The following is an 18,266-nucleotide window of genomic DNA, read 5'->3' on the forward strand; positions in this document are numbered from 1 at the left end:
TGTATCCAGCTAGTGTTATTACAGAGCTTTCCTTGAATGCTATAAAAAGAATAATAAAAAAGAATAATAAAAAGAAGGGAAACATTTTTAATTTCCCAGTCTTAGCAGGCTGGTCCACAGGAGCCCTCTCCTTCAAAGATTATCCATACAATGAGTTTAGAGAAAATCTGGAGGCAAAAGCAGATATTTGGCCTGGCCCAAATATCTTGCCTGGTCCTTTCCGCAACTGTGTTTTGTCTTGGGCGTGCATATATGGCACTACGAATTTCACCATGTTCATAGATTAAGTGTCTCTTCTGTTCTAGGAAATAGTTTTCTTTCTGTCCTAGTCACTCACCATATGCCCACAGCTAGTAATCCCTTGTTTGAGGCAGTCACAACTTGACTTATCTTTCACAGAGTTCTCGAGGAGAGTTATGTGAGTTGCTTTCTATATGCAGGGCACGGTCTGGGATAGTGAGCCTGTAATAAGTGTCCTGGTTCAGTCCGTTAGGCTGCCACCAGAGAGACTGGACCAGCCACACATCCTCTCAGTATGTACAAGAGGGTTACACTGGTCCCTCTGGAACTGGGACCAGGGACCTACACTGCGGGTATGGGCCACATCCACATTGAGCTGTTGAGGGAATGAGGTAGGGGCCAGCCAGGGAACCATTTGTTCTGCTGCTTTTCTGTTGCCTCTTTCTTGATATGGCACCTACCCTGTTACTATAATCTTTTAACTGTTTTTTTTGAGCTTTGAGAAAGATATTTCTGTCAATTTTTGCTAATTGTTCAAATCTTCTGTAGGAGGATGGAGCCCTAAAGCTTCTCACTCACCATCTTGATTCCAGGCTGCCTTCTGTTACATTCTTGCCTTACACAGTTATTACTACACTGATTCTTCTAGAAGGAATATCAGTGCCTTCACTGTTATACAAGATGTTGGCAACATTAAAAAAAAAACAGTTTAATTCACATACAGTAAAATCCAGTCTTTTAAATGTACAATTCAGTGGTCTTTAGTATATTCACAAAGTTGTGTAACCATCATAATTATCTAATTTATAACATTTTCATCATCCCAAAAGTAAACCCTGTACAGATTAGTACTCATTCTCCATTACCTCCCTGACCCACAAAACCCCTAGCCCGTGACAACCACTAATCTACTTTCTGTCTTTATGTATTTACCTATTCTGTACATTTCTTATAAATGGATCTTTTATTTCTGGCATTTCACTAGACATAATTTTTCAAGGTTCATCCATGTTGTAGCATGTATCAGTACTTCATTCCTTTTTATTGCTGTTTAACATTTGAATGTATGGTTATACTACATTTTTATCCATTAATAAGTTGAAAGGTATTTGAATTGTTTCCATGCTGTAACTTTTAAATGTAAATTATTTAATTAAAAACAATATATATAGCTCCACCCAGTCAGTAACTATTCTTCATCTTTATTTTCACTCTAAATATTTTTTTTGTACAGAGTGTGATCTTTTGTTCATGTGTTAGTTAAAAAATTGTATTTCTTAGTGAAAGAGGAAAATGTGATTGCAACCAGGGTCTGTTGAGTTTCAAAATCTATGCTGTTTTTTCAGTTCCACATATCCAATTATTTAAGTTTGATTCCCTTTCTGGACACATTCTCACCTAAACCAAACACCCTCCAGACGCCCACTCTGAGCTCCTGGGTCTGAAGAGCATATACCACGGAGTTAAGGGCTGGGGGATGACAAAGTTAAGTACATTAAGGAGAATGGGGAAGACAGGAACTGCTTTCACTGCCAGGTAGGCTACAGACACTATTACAATGGTTGTGTAGAAGAAGATGAGGAGGAGATGGTATCTGCAATTACTCAGGGCCTTGACTACTGCTTCAACAGAGTTTAATCTCAGCATGGAGTAAAAAATCAGAACATAGGAAGCAAAGACCAGAGGCATATCACGTCCACTCATGACCCATGCCAAAGTCAACTGATAACACCTATTAATGGTAATGTCATCATAAGCTAAGATGGTGACTCCTGGGTTAGAGCACATGCAGTGCTCAATTTTATTTCTGGAGCAATAGTGTCTCTGGGCACCTAGTACAGGCACTGGGATGGTCAACAGGCATTCCTAAGCAACATGAATCCTGTGGACTTAATCACAAAGACTTCTGTAACTGTGGAAGGATATTGAAGTGGGTGGCAGAGGCTACATATCTATCCAAGCCATGCAGAGGAAGGTGCCTGACTCCATGCTAATAAAAGTGTGAACAGCATAGATTTTAGCAAAGCATTCAAGCAGACTGATGCCCTTAGAATTAAACCAGAAAATTGCCAAAATCCTGGGCATGATGGTGGTGGCCAAGCCAATGTCCACTACACTCAAAATGCTAAGGAACTGATACATGCGGTGATTCAGGTTAAGCTCATGCTGGATGGTGATCACAATGAGGAGATTGGCACCAAGAGGTGAGAGGTAGAGCAGAGCCAGGGGCAGTGATAGCTTGGGCTGCCATTCACAAATGCTTGGGAGCCCCATCAGGATGAATTTAGATATTTGAAACCTTGAACTATTAGTTATACTCTGGGAAATATCCATATCTTGAGAAATCTTAATTCTGTCTGTCAAATTTTTACTGACAGTCTCCTGTGTGCCTAACAATATGATAGCCACGTTTTTTTTTAAAGATTTATTTATTTACTTATTTATTTATTTATTTATTTATTTATTTATTTATTTCTCTCCCCTTCTCCCCCGACCCCGGTTGTCTGTTCTCTGTGTCTATTTGTTGTGACTTTTTTTTTTTTTTTTTTTATTATTATTATTTTTTTATTAATTTTTTTATTTTTTATTGACTTTGTAATAATATTACATTAAAAATATATATGTGAGGTCCCATTCAACCCCACCCCCCCACCCCCCCTCTCCGCCCCCCCAACAACACTCGTTCCCATCATCATGACACATCCATTGGATTTGGTAAGTACATCTTTGGGCACCTCTCTTTATCCGCTTCTGTTGTTGTCAGCAGCACGGGAATCTGTGTTTCTTTTTGTTGCATCATCTTGTTGTGTCAGTTCTCCGTGTGTGCGGCGCCATTCCTGGGCAGGCTGCACTTTGTTTCCCACTGGGCAGCTCTCCTTACAAGGCACACTCTTTGCGCGTGGGGCTCCCCTACGCCAGAGACACCCCTGCATGGCAGGGCACACCTTGCACGCATCAGCACTACACATGGGCCAGCTCCACACCGGTCAAGGAGGCCTGGGGTTTGAACCGTGGACCTCCCATGTGGTAGACGGATGCCCTAACCACTGGGCCAAGTCCACCACAGCCATGGGGTTTTATTTGCACATTCCCCTTATTGAAGAGTCCCATATTCTCCAACATGGCCATATCAGAGCTCAGTCTTATCTCTTTGACTTTTTCCCTAGGTATAGATCCTAGCCTCTGTGCAGATGAAGAGCTTTTGCAGGAGGGGCCATAGGGTATATAGATATGTTCAGATGTTTGCTAGATATTGACATAGTGGGTAGAGTTTCACACGACAAAAGAGGGAGTACAGAGTTCCCATTTTGGGAAACTGTAGCACTCCCCAATGGAATAGCAACAATCTCCCAAGTGCAAAGGCAAAGACCAAAGAAGGATGGTCTAATGATGGGCCCTTGATACTGACGACTATGCTTATGAGCCTGTGTGCTTGAAATTTCAACTAGGCTTAGAGCTGCAGGGTGCCTAAGAGTTACCTCCTGAGTGCCTCCGTGTTGCTCAAATGTGGCCACTCTCTAAGCCAAACTCAGCATATAAATGTATTACCTTCCCCCAACATGGGACATGACTCCTGGGAATGCGACTTCCTGGTGCCAAGGGATTACTAAGAAGCACCAGCTGGTGATGCAACTAGAAAAATACCTTGAATAAAAGGGTGAAATGGTAAAGACAAATATGTTTATATGGCTAAGAGACATCAAAATGAATTGGGAGGTCATCAGAGTGGTTGGGCATATGCATGCCTCAGCAGGATCCCAGAGACAGCCAAAGTAGATACAACCCCAGGTAGTAGTGCTCTTGAGGGCTACAGAGACACCTAGGTCCTACAGCCATGACAGATGGCTCTGGAGTTCAGTGCCTTGCAAGTGGGCCCTACTTTGAAATTTGTGCTCCTGAGTGTGATGGAGTTGGACTCAGATGTGACCTCTCTACACTTTTCTTCCGTCACTTTTACTGAACCTGTGATTGGCGCTGGGGTTGGTATATGCCCAGGAGACTTGAATCTCTGGACTGTCTATGTGCCAGCTGGGCCCTGAGCTTCAGCAGAGTTGCAACACCTACTCTCTGGTTCATTCTACTTAACCAGGTCGGCTAATTCCTTTAACTTTTTCTTATATTATTTTGCTTCAGTGTCAACTCAGTAAAAATAATGAATCTAACAGCTAACATTTATTGAGTACTTACTATATGGCAGGCAGTGTTTTACATTCTTCATATGGATTATCTCATTTAATCTTCATAATAACACTTTGAAGTGGTGGTGATTTTATTAGCTCTCTTTTACATACGAAGAAATTAAGGCTGATGGGGTCAAGCAGCCCGTCTAGGGGACATAGTAAGTTGGAGGAGTCACAATTTGAAACATGGTTTGTTTGTTTCAAGAGCTGATATTCTTAACAACACCAAACTACTTGCTTAGAAAAATTGCCCCGACTCCCTAATAGATCCCATCTTAACTGTTCCTGCTGAAATTATGATACAAAACTAAGACTACTCTTTCTCCTTGTGTTGCTGGGTCTGCAAGGTCTGCAAGGGGAAGAATAATGTGATAATAAGCTCCCTCCCAAAATTCAAATGGTGTGAATATTATACTCTTTGGGCTCAAGCGTCAGCTACATGCTTACCATCAATGCAGATTTTTATCAATAGGAATGAGTTTGACAGAAATAGGCAATAGCTTTTCTTAACAGCTTTATTGAGATATATTTCCTATACCATACAGTTCACCCTTTAAAATGTGCAATTCAATGGGTTTTAATATAGTCACAGAGTTGGGCAACCATCATCACAATCTAAGTTTAAAACATATTATAACTCCACAAGGAAACCCATACCTATTAGCAGTAACTCCCATTTCCCTCATAGCCCCCCAGTCCTTGGCAACCAATAATCTACTTTCTGTCTTCATAGATTTAGCTATTCTGGACATTTCATATAACTGGAATCATATATGTGGTCTTTTATGTCTGGATTCCTTCACTTAGCATAATGTCTTCAAGGTTCATCCATACTGTAGCATATATCAGAATTTCAGTCCTTTTTATGGCTGAATAATATCGCATTGTATGGATATACCACATTTTGTTTATCCATTCTTTACTTGATGGATATTTGAGTTGTGTCCACTTTTTGGCTATTTATGAATAATACTGCCATGAACATTTGGGTACAATTTTTGTGTGTGGATATGTGTTTTCAATTCTCTTGAGTATATACCTAGTTTTGGACTTGCTGGGTCATATGGCAACTGTATTTTTTAACTTTTGAGGAATGACAAACCATTTTCTACAGGGATTGTACAATTTACATTCCCACCAGCAATGTATGAAGGTTCTAATTTCTTGCTAACACTTGTTATTTTCTGTTTTATGGCCATCCTAGTGGGTGTGAAGTGATATCTCATTGTGGTTTTGAGTTGCATTTCCTTAATGATTAACAATGTAGAGCTTCTTTACCTGGCCACTTGCATATCTTCTCTGGATAACTGTCAATTCAGATCTTGTGCCCATTTAAAAATATTGTGTTATTTAATTCTTTTATTTTTGAGTTGTAAGATTTCTTTTTATATTCTGGATACAAGTCAATTATCAGATATATGATGTAAATATTTTCTCCCATTCTGTGGGTTTTCTGTTCACTTTTTGATGGCATAGCTTTCAGCATAAAATTTTTAATTTTTAATGTAGTCAAATTTATTTATATTTTCTTTTGTTGCCTGTACTTTAGGGGTTCTTTGTAAGAAATCATTGCCTAGGCCAATGTCATGAAGATTTACTCCTGTTTTCCTCTAAGCATTTTGTAATTTTATAAAACTTTTATATTTGAGTTTATGATCCCTTTTGAGTTAATTTTTCTGTGTGGTGTTAAGGAAGGCATCCAACTTCATTCCTTTGCATATGGATATCCAGCTGTCCCAGCAACATTTGTTGAAAAAACTATTCTTTCCCTATTTTATTGTCTTGGAACGCTTGTCAAAAATCAATGAGTTGGCAAAGAAAGTACTGTATCAATTCTAAGTGTCAATAATGGGGACTATGAAGGGATATGTGATCTTCCCTTTTGGAGTAATGTAAACGTTCTGAAATGGATTAAGCTGATGACAGCACAACTCTGTGATGAAACTGAGAGCTCTGGGTGTTCAATTGGACAGTTGTACAAGGCAGGGGATCATATTATACAGTGAACACTGTGGTGAATGATGGATTGTGGGTAACAGGACAAATATGAGAATGTTCACTCATGAACTCTAACAAATATACAATACTAAAACATGGTGTTAGTAATAGGATGTTTTGTGGGAAAAATACACCAAATATAAGGTATGGACTATAGATAGCAGTAATATTATGATGGTGTTCTTTCATTATTTGTAACAAATGTGTCACAACAATGTAAGGTGTTAGTGGTGGGGTGATGAATGGGAATACTGTGTGGTATGCATGATTGTTTTGTTAACTCATAACTCGCCAAATAAAAAAAATTTTAAAGCAAAAATAATCAATTGATCATAAATATGGGTTTATTTCTAGACTCTCAATTCCATTCATCTATATGTTTACCCTCTTGCCTGAACCACACAGTCTCGAAGACTATAGTTTTGAAATATGAAAGTGTAAGTCCTCCAACTTTGTTCTTTTTAAAGATTATTTTGGCTATTCTGTGTCACTTGCATGTGCACATGAATTTTTAGGATCTTGTTAATTTCTACAAATGCCAGCTGTTGTTTTTTTCTTTAAACTTTTTATTTTGAAGTAATTTCAAATTTATGGGACATTTGCAAAAATAATACAAAACCCACAGAGAACTCCAACATATCCCTATCCCCCAGATACCTAGATCCACCAATTTTAACATTTTGCCACACTTGTTCCTTTCTCTTTCATTTTTCTTTCTTTCTTCCTTTCTCTTTTTTCTTTCTTCTTTTTTTCTTTATCTATCTATCCATCCATCCACCCATCTACCTATCCATTTATCTATTTCCTGAACACCTGAGAATAGGTTGTATACATTATGTTTCTTGAACACATAATACTTCAATGCATATTTTCTAAGAACAGGGATTTTCACTTATGTAACCACTTAATTAAATCTGGGATTAAGATAGGGATTACTTTGAATCTGTAGATAAATATGGGGAGTATTTTTAACTTAATATTATTAAGTCTTCTGATCCAAGAACATGTGATGCCTTTCCATTTATTTAGATCTTCTTCAATTTCTTTCAGCAGTTTTGTAGTTTTCTTTTTTTCTTTTTCAGTATACAAGAGTCTTGTACTTCTTTTGTTAAATTCTATCCTAAATATTTTATACTTTTTATATTGCAAATGGAATTATTTTAATATAATTTTTGTATTTTTCCTTGTTAGTGTGTATATACACAATTATTTTTGTATATTTATCTTGTATTCTGCACCTTTACTGAACTCATTTGGTCAGGTATGTATGAACGATATGAGAAGAGCTAGAATATGTATGGTTTAAGGAAAGAATTAACTGAGTAAATCAGGACCCATTAATGTGCACATGAATATCCTGGACATCTAGCTAAAATGCAGACTCTGGTCCAGTGGATTTGGGTTGGGGCCTGGGATTCTGCATTTCTAATAATTTTCCAGGAGTTAGCTAGGTGCTATGAGGACTTCATTTATTATTTTAAGCCGCAATGACTCTGCAAGATATTGTTGCCCCCATTTTAAAGACAAGAAATACATTTAAAGGTGGAACAAGTTACCTGGGTTCACAGAATAGTGGCAGAACCAGGATTTGAACATAGCTTATCCTAATGTCAAAGCTAGACTCTTTCCACTCTACTACACTAGATTTCTGGGGTAGGAAGGCAGTTGGAATATGATTGGTATATAAATCAGAGGGGGAAATGTAAGCATTTAAAGGCTTCACAGGGAGCTGCTTGGAGTAAATTTGGGTCTAATTCTTGAGGTTGTCTTTGAGAGCTGATCAGCAAGGACACTGCTTTCCAAGGAGCTCAGAGTGATGGTGTGAGACTAGAATAACAGGTAGAAGCAGGATGATATTAGTAGACAGAACTCAAGATTGGAGAAGGTCTAGAAGGTTGTTCCCTTCCAATTAGGCTATATTCCAGAGATGGACATTGTATACCGCTGAGATCTGTACTTGAGATTACACCTGATTGAATCTTCCTGTATCCTAAATGTTGGGTTGGCTAGCTGAGATGTTATCACTGGTTAACCACAGAGGAAGAAATATATCAGTGACATAAAGGGCAGAGCTGAGGTCCTAGGGTCCTTTTAAATAGAAAAACACCACACCTCGTTCCCATGGTAACAAAAGAGGTAATCCATGGCATAAACTCTGTTCCCCCTATTCATGGTGCTGTTGGAAGAGATGTCTGAAAGATGTTCTCCTAAAAGGGCTCTGGTAGTCTCTGCTTCTTTACTGGAAATAATGAGTGGTGGAGCATTAATGCCATCCCCATGGGGCTAGGGTAAAGGTTTAGGGAAGTACATGGTAAAGCTTTGTTCTTATAGCTAATTATGAAGGACTAGAGATAGATGACAAAACTTCTTTCCAGTACTTTTCAAGAGAATATTAAGAAATTTCCACAACCTCAGTCAAAATATGTGAGTTGTTTTTATCTTTAGCACCTCTTATGGAAGTATGGATGACAATTAGTGTCAGTCAAGAAGGTGGAGGACATAAATGCAGGAACAATAAGATTCAGAAAAATAATCTTTACATGGGATAGAGGACCCCCAACATTTGTACAACAAATGGTTTGTTTTCTGTAGGAACTGCCAATTCCCCAATTAAAGATCTACTAATCTTCAAACAATACAATATGCTCTTACAGAAATATTGGCATAGACAACTCTGGAAAAGGCAGTGAGAGTCATCATTCTGCAGATGGGTAGAAGTGACCAGAAAGGTGCCCATCTTTTTCCATCTGGGGCCTGCTATGGGCAGAGCAACACCTGCAGGGAGGCTGGGTTTAAGGGTGTGGCTCTGGTGATTGTGGGCAGCTTTTGGGCACAAGAGAACCTGAACCTGGCCTTGAAAGTAGCTTTTCATTTTTTCTTCCTTTCTCCTTTCTTCTGCTTCTAATATCTTCCTTCCTCAGGCTTTATTTTCAGTGGCTCTGTTTCACTCTCCTTTTGAACATTTACTGCTATATCCTGGCTGAGTCTGCTGTGATGGTATGTGCAGAGTGGGGTATGTGATAGGAATTCTTGCACTGACTCCTTTTCTACATATAACCAACTTGTTCACCCCCCACACCCTGGGACCTGTATGATTATTTGAAGGGAGAGGGCAGAAGTCAAGACCTATGTCTTTGGGGAAATTACTTTGTCTGCTTTCTAAATTGTTTCATCTTGGCAGGCCTGGGAGGAGGGCAGAGCCCAGGGAATGAGAATGAGGGAAAGACACTATCTCATACATCCCAAATAATACTGGCAGCTTTGCAGCACTATCATTCACAACGGAACTGCCAGGTTAGGAGTGTGGTGGGTCAGTGTCGGTTCACCTTTGTCTGTTGAGTTTCATTGCTTAGTATAGTTTTTGGGTTATTTTTAGTGCTTTGGAAATAGGCTCTCCATCTAAAAATGAAAATCTTTGTGCTCTGATTCCAACTCAAGAAGCTAATTTGAGGTGGGGTGAGGAGCAAAATTAATGGAGTCAATAGTACTTTTAGTGACACAAACCTAAGGTGGAACCAATCTAACACTGACTAGAAAAACACAGACCATTGACCTGGTGACTAGGTGAGTGATGACTCTTTCCCCTGGGTTCATATACTAAAAAAGCTGTTCTAGCCAAAAACAGCTTAGAATGATGGAACACATCAGCCTTGTCCTCCCAATTCAGGGCATCTCACCTGGCTTTTTCTTTGTCCTAGAGCTTGTTTTTGTTTTTTTGTTTTTTAAAAAACAACAGATGGCAACAATAATCTCTATTCAAAGGATTCCTCTTATCTTCTTCAACTTTGGCTTGGGTAATCCTAGCCCTTTGCAAGTAATCAGTCTTCCTTAATAGAGCAGACTCTTCTACCAGAGGGGAGAAGGGGAACTGACATTCTAACGGTGGTTCTAACAGCAGCTCTAACAGTGGCAGCAGTAACCCCCACTCAGGACACTCTGCTGGCCAAGATTCTACCATTGTTTTCAAGTACAATGAAGAGGAAAAGGAAGCTAGTGACAAGTATTTGTATCAGCAGCAAAGTTCCTTGGCAAACTCTTAGGTGAATGAGGTACCCCTGCTGCTACAGTTAACCTTCAAGGGTCCTAAGGAACCCAGAAGTCACCAGGAAAGATGCCAGGGCTGGGCTGAACTGAGCAGTATCAAGGGTTGGCTCCAGTTAACAAGAAACAGGGACTTGAGCTGGATAACAGGACAGAGTGTGACTACCAACAATTCACTTCCTGTCATTGCCCACCTGAGGGCTTTGCCAGGATAGGAGCTAGTTATCAGAGTCAGGACCCTAGCAACAGCAGCAACATTGGTTATTTGCACGCTGTATTTATTCCTGGAACAGATCATTATTTGCTCTTGGGGAACTGCTTTGGTTGGAGTTCTCAGCTACCATGAGGTTTAGTTATCTAAGCCAAGTCACCAGACTGAGGAAAGCAAATGTTGGATAGAACTCCTCCTGAGTTCACCTCTACTCATTCCTCAGTCTGGAGACAGAAGGGAATCGGATGAACCTTTGCCAGTTTCAGGATATTGCTTTGGTTTCAAGAAAAAAGTAGGAAAAACATTGAACCCTGTTGGATAGTTCATGGTTATGCACACATCAAGGAATGCACAGGGTCAGGCTCTGAGTTCAAGGTGAGGGCTCTTTTCTTAGACATTCGTCAGCTATGGTGAGAAGAATTCAGGACCTTGGCACTTGTTTACCAAGCCACAGTGGATTCAAGCTGATCTGCAAAAATTGCTTTCCTTCTGGGCTAACTTTTCCCTCTTCCACTTCCCTCTTCTCACTTTATTAGTTAAAGAAGAAAAAAAACAAAATATAAAAATAAATAAAATCAAAAGGCCATTTAAAATAATCATAATATGAAAAAAGCACACCCTTCCCCCACCCAACAGTGAAACATATATGAAGAAGTCAGCTTTGGTAGAGCTATTAATGGCCTATGGTGTGAAGTCCTGGGATGGGAACCTGTAATCCCAGAAATTAAAGGGCAAGATGGAAACAGGAAATGGCAAGTCAAAAATCTTAGCATAAGAGGAAAGCCACACTAGCCAGGGCTGAAAGCAGGGCTCCTCCACCTCAAACTGCTGGGGAGGAAGTGGGGGCAAAGCCAATTTGCTTATGCCTGGCTCCTTGCAGCAGGGCCCCTGGAAATTCTCAGCCTTTGCTAGCATTCTGCTAAGTATAATTCCCAGTTCTGTGTATCCCACTGCAAAACTGTGGGGAGGCCCTGAAACTGGTGGCAGTAGGATCCCTGTGGGAAATGGCTGAGCTATGAGCCTTGGGATAGAATGGAGCTGCACAAGAAGTTCTTCTCTGAGTCTTGAGAGGCTGATTATGGTGCCAGTGGGTGGTGAGATGGTGACATCTTTGGTATCCTAGTACAAAGAATAAAGGTACTTTGATGCAGCAAGTGTGTGCCTATGTAAACTGGGAAGAAAAGTGTGGTTATGTGATCACAACTTGCTCCCCTAGGCAGAAACTTGGGACATCCCCAGGTTCTCCTAGTTGGTTGGGGTCACTGCTAGGTAAGGAGTAGTGAGAATACCAGGTAGAGGGTATGGAACAAACTGCTAACTAACTGCTATCTAATTGCTAACAAACTGCTAAGGAAGACTGAAAGCACTCTCTGTTGTGGTTGGGCAGAGATGTTGTGATAGACTTCTTGTGGAATTAGAAATTGCTGGGCCCCAGGAGTAGGCTCTCCCTGAGACATTTGAGCTGTTCTTCCCCCAGCTTTATCTTCTCGTCCAGCTCCCGCTGCTCAATGATGAGAGCGGATTTCATCTTCACAAAGTGCTGGTAATCTTGGAGCTGCTCAGGAGGCAGGTAGCGGGAGACCATGCCAAACACCAACTTTTCCCGGCGGTCTACATGCTCCTTCAGCTCCTTTGCATCTGCCAATTGCCCCGTCAGCTGCTGCTTCTTCTCTATCAGCACCAACTGGAAAAGCAGAGGACTGATTAAGGGCCATTCCAGTTACCAGTGATCCATCTAACCCAGTGTTCCAACAGGGATGCTGCCACCAAGCAATCATCCACTCTGCTAATTTAAGATCCCTAGATTCCTTGCCTTGTGGTCTACCTGCATTCAAAAGCCTTGAATTCACAATCACCTTCCTCTCTCTGACAAAGCCAGCTTATGTATGCCTTCCACTGGATGAACAACCATCACTGCAGCAATGCTTTCTGAATAATGTATATCTCTGTGGGAGTGCACAAGTGTAAGTGTATGTATCTATCTGACTATGCACATACATATGTGCCTTTTATTATGGATTCAAATTTGTACCCAAAACCACTTGTAGAAGGAAAGGTGGGACAGGATCGTTGCTGTGGCTGCTACTACTACTACTGACAGCTAATGTTAATTTAGTGTTTATACTTTTCTAGGCCCTGTTATAAGTAATTAACATGGATTGTCTAATTTAATTCTTACAATAACCCCATGAGGGTTGGTACTATATTCTTCACATTTCACAGATAAAAAGATTGAAACAGAGTGAAGTTAAGTAAGTTACTTAGTCACACAGATAGTAAGCGGTAGAGCAAGAATCAAAGAATTAAAGCCAGTGTCCATATTCTTTTTTTTTAAGTACCCGGGCCAGGGATTGAATCCAGGACCTTGTATGTGGAAAGCTAGCACTGAACCACTGAGCCATATCAGCTCCCCTGAGTTGGATTTTTCATTTGTTTGCTGTTTGATTTTTTTTTTGTTTTTTTTAGGAGGCACCGGGAAGTGAACCCAGGACCTCTCATGTGTTGAAGTAGGCATTCAGTCCCTTGAGTTACATCTGCTTCCTGCCCACATTCTTTTAACACTATGTTCTGATGCATCCCATAATAACCAAACTTGAAAGAAAAGAGGCCCTGAGAAGAACCAAATGGCATTTCTCTCCATCCACACCCAGAGAATTCAACTTTACCTTCTCTTGGTTAGCTTCTGAATCAATGCTGTTGAGTGCATTCTCCACCCGGGCCAGTCGTCCAGAGAGTGATAGCAGCAGGTTGACCACTTTATCCAGGTCCCCGATAAACAAGCAGTATTTTTCAAACTCGTTGGATTTGCAGATGATTTTCAGGTTGGCCTCCACCTCTTCCCCAAGGGCAGAATTGGCATTGATGTCTTCCAGCAGTCCCCGCTGGGCCTCCCGTAGGACAGAAAGTTTTCTGCCAATGCTCTCAATGAGCTGTATCTAGGTGAGTTGAATAGGAAAAGGCAAAAGATAATGAGGACTAAAAGAAGCTGATTTGTGCCTATAACCTCAGTTGTAGGATTCAAGTAACCTCTGTTTTGGGACCCAAGTGGGTTGTACCCTAGTCACTGGAAATAAAGAAAACCTGAGTAAGTCTGAAGAAATTGCAGTTTTCTGGACAGATAGCTTCTGTTCCAAACTCTGGAAAAGCACTCCCATATCTTTAACTCTGGTAGGAATCTCCATGCCACCATCACACTCCTTGGCAGGAGATAAGTAGTACCCATGGGCTAAGTCTCATTTGTCAAGTGCATTTTTATAAGTACTTGCTGAAACTATTTAATAAATATTAAGAGGCACTGGACAGCTTATAAGAGCCTAGGTTGGAAAAGTATTGTTATTGAGTATTTGCCTATTACTTCATTCATTCCCCTCCAATCCATTTAAATATTTCTTATGTTCATGGTACTATGATAGCTCCCTACCCCCTCAGTTTGGTTTCTGAGGCCTTTTGAATAAGAGTGTGAGCTCTAGAGTCACAATGTTTGGGTTTGACTTCCATCTCTGACACTTCTTAGCTGTGTGAACTTGGTGACTTTACTTAGTTCAGCGTCAGTCTCTCTAGCTGTAGAATGGAGGTAATTACAGAAGCTACTACAATGGATTGTTATGTGGAGTCAGTAAGATAATGCATGTAAAGAGCTTGTCATTAAAAGCTGGCTGCTGTTAATATTTTTGTCTGACCCCACCATACAATTCTAATCTCACTACTCAGAGCCTTTCAAGATTTGCTCCTCACTCTTCTCTGCATTCCCAACACTCATTCTTGTGCTCCTAATTTGCATATGCAATTCCACTTATTCTTTGCCTCTTTCTTCCCTTTGGTTACTCCTATTCTTTCTTCAGTGTCCAGTTTTGCTCCCATCCTCTCTGTAGGAAGTCCTCTTCCCTCTATCATCTCTTTCTTCCCAGAACTCCTAAGCCTCTTAGAGTCAGAACACTATATTGTAATTTAATGTTTTTCCCTTTCTATTTCATGCGTGTGAATATGATCTCCCAACTTGCTACTGATTATAAATCTCTCAAGGGAAATACTACCTATTTCTTCTGATATGTCTCCCTTACAAGTGTAACCAGTTCTGGGACTGCACTCACAGGAAGGCAGGAAGAGAGGAGTTTTGGAGTCACAGACACCTGGATTTCACTTCTACCTTCTCCAAACTATGACCTTGACTTCATCCCCAGGGTTGTTGTGAAAGTTAAATGGGATCATAGGAGTAAAATACTTAGTACTGTGCCTGGCACATTGTTAAGTGTTCAGTACATGTTTACAGCTGGTATTATTATTATTACTGATTATATTATTATCTTTGTCTTCGTCATCATCATCATCATCATTACCAGTCATTCTGAACTAAGTGATACAAGGTTCTGACAAGAAGGGACCAATTCCAGGTTAAGAGCATGGACTGTAGTGCCAGGCTACGTGAGTTTGAACTCTAGCTCTGTTATGAAGTAGTGGCATGACCTAGTGCAAATTATGCAACCACACAGTGCCCCAATTTTCCCATCTGAAAAAACAGGATAACCATAGTACCTACCTCATAGAGTTTTTATGAAAATCAAGTGAGTTAATACATATTGCATGCTTAGAATAGTATATTGGACACAGGGACCACAGACTAGAGTGTGCTCCCCTCTAGTCATTTATTTAGAGATGTCCAAGTTGATCAAGATCAAGGGAGCCTGCTCTGGCTCTAGGGCCTGTTGTCACATTTCAGAACTGTTCAACACTCAGGAGATTACCATTATTTTAGGCTGAAGTGTAATTTTTTAGCAGTTGGGGAAAGTTCCAAAATCCACTGAGAGTTGGGGATCAATGATATGAATGAGGCAATACCATTAGATGCCAAGAGACTTACAGTTATATCCTCACTTTTTGCTTTCTGCAACAAAACCCAATGTCAACGACAAGGGATAGCTGTGGCCTAATTACCAACTTGGAAAATTAGCCATATACCCTGGTCCTCAGAATCTGTAGGTCTAGAAGAATGAAGGCAGAGAGAACCCTTTCTTTTTTAGCATCTTAGCTCTGCAACCTGGACCTCAACCCTGGGGAAAGAGTAGAGGAGAAAGCTTTGGAGTCACTGAAGACCCATCCATAGATGAGTTGCTTTCCTGGGACATTTTAAATTGGTGACCCTCCTTGACTTCCTTCCTCAGATACAAAAACTATTCTAGCCCACCCACAATCACTTTCAGTCACTATCCGCAGTTATGTGCTTTGGCATTTCTGATCAGCTCTCACTTTTCCTAGTCAGGCTTTTATTACGTTTGCTCCTGCAAAGGCCATGTCCTGAGTAAGCCAAGAGCAGTCCTGTTATAATATAGGAACATGGGATCCAAGGAAGTAGATATCTGGATCAATAAAACTTCAATACCACCTTCTTTCCAAATCCTTCCCTGACATTTTACTTCAGATGGGAGAGTGGGGATAGGACTCTTGCAAATGGCCCTGACCTTTCTACAGATCATGACCTGAGAAATAAATATGGGCAGAAGTACAATTTACACTGAGTTCAGGTGTCCACAGAGTAGTAAATTGGTCCTTTGAGCTTGCCATGGCAATCTTACTTGTTTATGTAATCAAATGTGTAAGTGGAGGGAGGAATTTGACTAGATACATACTGAACAATCTTTAGGGCATACCAAAACACTTCACCTTTTTTTGAGTAAGTTCGTGGTCAACTTCCTCCTCTCCCACACCAATCTCTGCCATCTCAGGTTGGTCTTTCAACTTGTTTAGCAGCTCTGCTTTGGCCACAGAAATATTGTAATAAGCTGAATAAGAGGTAGGGATCCCTGGGGCCCCCTGATGAGGCGAGAAGTGCTGACACCCTTGTCTGTGGAAAGAAAGAATGATTATTTGAACACCTCTGTTTCTGCTTCTTAATTTCCCCATCTGTAAGACGGAACCCTTCACCAAGGAGTTATAAAATAAGGAAATAGTGGATATGAAAGTTCTATTCAAATGGAAATAGGCCACTTGAAGGCTATCTTAGAAGCCAAGTAAAGGCAAACTTTAGGAACTTAGAAGGCTATTTCCATGCCACTGACTTAGGCAGTTAAGGGAACTTCTATAGACATAATTTTGTTTTGTCATGAACACCCCACTAGAATCCAGGAAAACTTGCTGACCCCTAAAGTTGTAGCCTTCTGATCATCAGTTATTACCCCTGGCTCATGGACATAGTATATGGGTACCAAGGAAGGGGCTAGGGTTTAGTTATTTGTTTTTCAAGCCTTTTGGCTTCCCTCCTACCCATCCCCAAACCCCAAACCCCACCCCACCCCAGGCTCTAGTCTGCTTGCTTACAAAGACACCCTGTGGCTTTCCTGGACAGTTTCATCATTTCTTTTGTCTCCTTGCCTCTCCTGCTTGAAATGGCCCCTCCAGTGGAGATCTCCCACAACAAAGAGGTCACCCATGACCTCAGCAGTGGTCACGATGTTAGAGGCTGGGTTTAGCACCCATGCCAGGGACTTGTCGTGACCCACCATGTCTCTTATGAGCTCTTCTGAAACTGCCTGTTGTGGGGCAGGCCTTCAGCCTGAGAAGGGACAGGATCTCTCCACTTCTGGCATATTCCCAAAGGCCCCAGCCTCCTCCATGGTTGCAGAAGGAAATGGGGGAAAAATAGAACCAGTGGCAACCAGGGGCTTGACAAATGTAGCAGAAGACCCTTTTGTCTTGGGTTTGCCAATGCCAGTGGCATTGTGGTGCTGATGTTTGGAGCCCCAACCTATGAAAGAAAACTGCTCCTCAGGAAAGTAGCAGCTCTGGGTGTATGTTGGCTTGGGTTTTGACTCTTCTGCCATCAAGGCTTTTGGTCTGGAGTGAAGAAGGAAGTAAAGGAAAATGCTTCAATGTCAGGTTTCAGTAATGGAGGGGCGAGTAATTCTATCCTTAATTTATGCAAGGGGGAGGACTTCCCCTACTATATTCATTGTTGCCTACCAGCTACCCTTACCCTCCACCTGCCTGTGTCACTGTACCTTTGCTAACCTCTAGCTGTTTGAAAGGGAAAATAAGAGAACTCATTAGTTATTTTTGCAGCTATTTGTAGCTATTAGATAAAGGTAAAAAATAATGGGAAAAGGCTCCACAGCTATTTATTGATTCATGCAATGTTGTCTCCTAATTCATCACAGAAAAGAAACTTGGGCATGCTAATATTTCTTATTCTAGGTAGATTCATTTTACATGCAGGTTTTCAAGCTTATAACACTGTTCAAGGACCAATACCAGCTAATATTCATACAGTGCTTACTATGTCCCTGAAGCTGTTCTAAGATATATAGATATATGGATAGATTTAGATAGATATAGATATATAATCTAATAATCATAACAACCATTTTTCAGATAAAAAACTTGAGGGACAGGAGGGTGAAGTGACTTTCCCAAGGTTCCAAGTCAATACATGACAGATACATCATTTGAATCTAGACAATCTAACTCCAGAATCTGTGCTTTAAACCACTATGTTATACTGCCAAAGGAACAACAACATCATATGAAAGTTTACATTTAGGGAATTTCTGGCTAGATTATATCCAAGTTGTCAGAGAAGGGAAAACATTTAAAGACTTGCTATC

General features: G+C 40.6%; 1 protein-coding gene and 1 pseudogene across 5 annotated transcripts in view; both read right to left on the reverse strand.

The window, feature by feature from the left end:
• Nucleotides 1-1,481: 1,481 nt before the first annotated feature.
• LOC101445015 (olfactory receptor 56B4-like) lies at nucleotides 1,482-2,866 on the reverse strand (annotated as a pseudogene).
• A 5,967-nt stretch (nucleotides 2,867-8,833) lies between these two features.
• Nucleotides 8,834-18,266, reverse strand: part of SHROOM4 (shroom family member 4) — a 346,941-nt gene continuing 337,508 nt past the window's right edge. For all 5 annotated transcript variants that reach the window (XR_011647902.1, XM_058291632.2, XM_012525763.4 and 2 more), the window contains 3 exons: nucleotides 16,330-16,510; nucleotides 13,338-13,607; nucleotides 8,834-12,355 (listed from right to left, as the gene is read on the reverse strand). Coding sequence is in view for 4 of the 5 variants with exons in the window: in XM_058291632.2 (XP_058147615.1) it covers nucleotides 12,086-12,355; nucleotides 13,338-13,607; nucleotides 16,330-16,510 (721 nt within the window). In the remaining variant the exon portion in view is untranslated. The remainder of the gene's footprint in view (nucleotides 12,356-13,337; nucleotides 13,608-16,329; nucleotides 16,511-18,266) is intronic.

Source organism: Dasypus novemcinctus, chromosome X, assembly GCF_030445035.2.
Source record: "Dasypus novemcinctus isolate mDasNov1 chromosome X, mDasNov1.1.hap2, whole genome shotgun sequence".
NCBI classification, from domain to species: domain Eukaryota; kingdom Metazoa; phylum Chordata; class Mammalia; order Cingulata; family Dasypodidae; genus Dasypus; species Dasypus novemcinctus.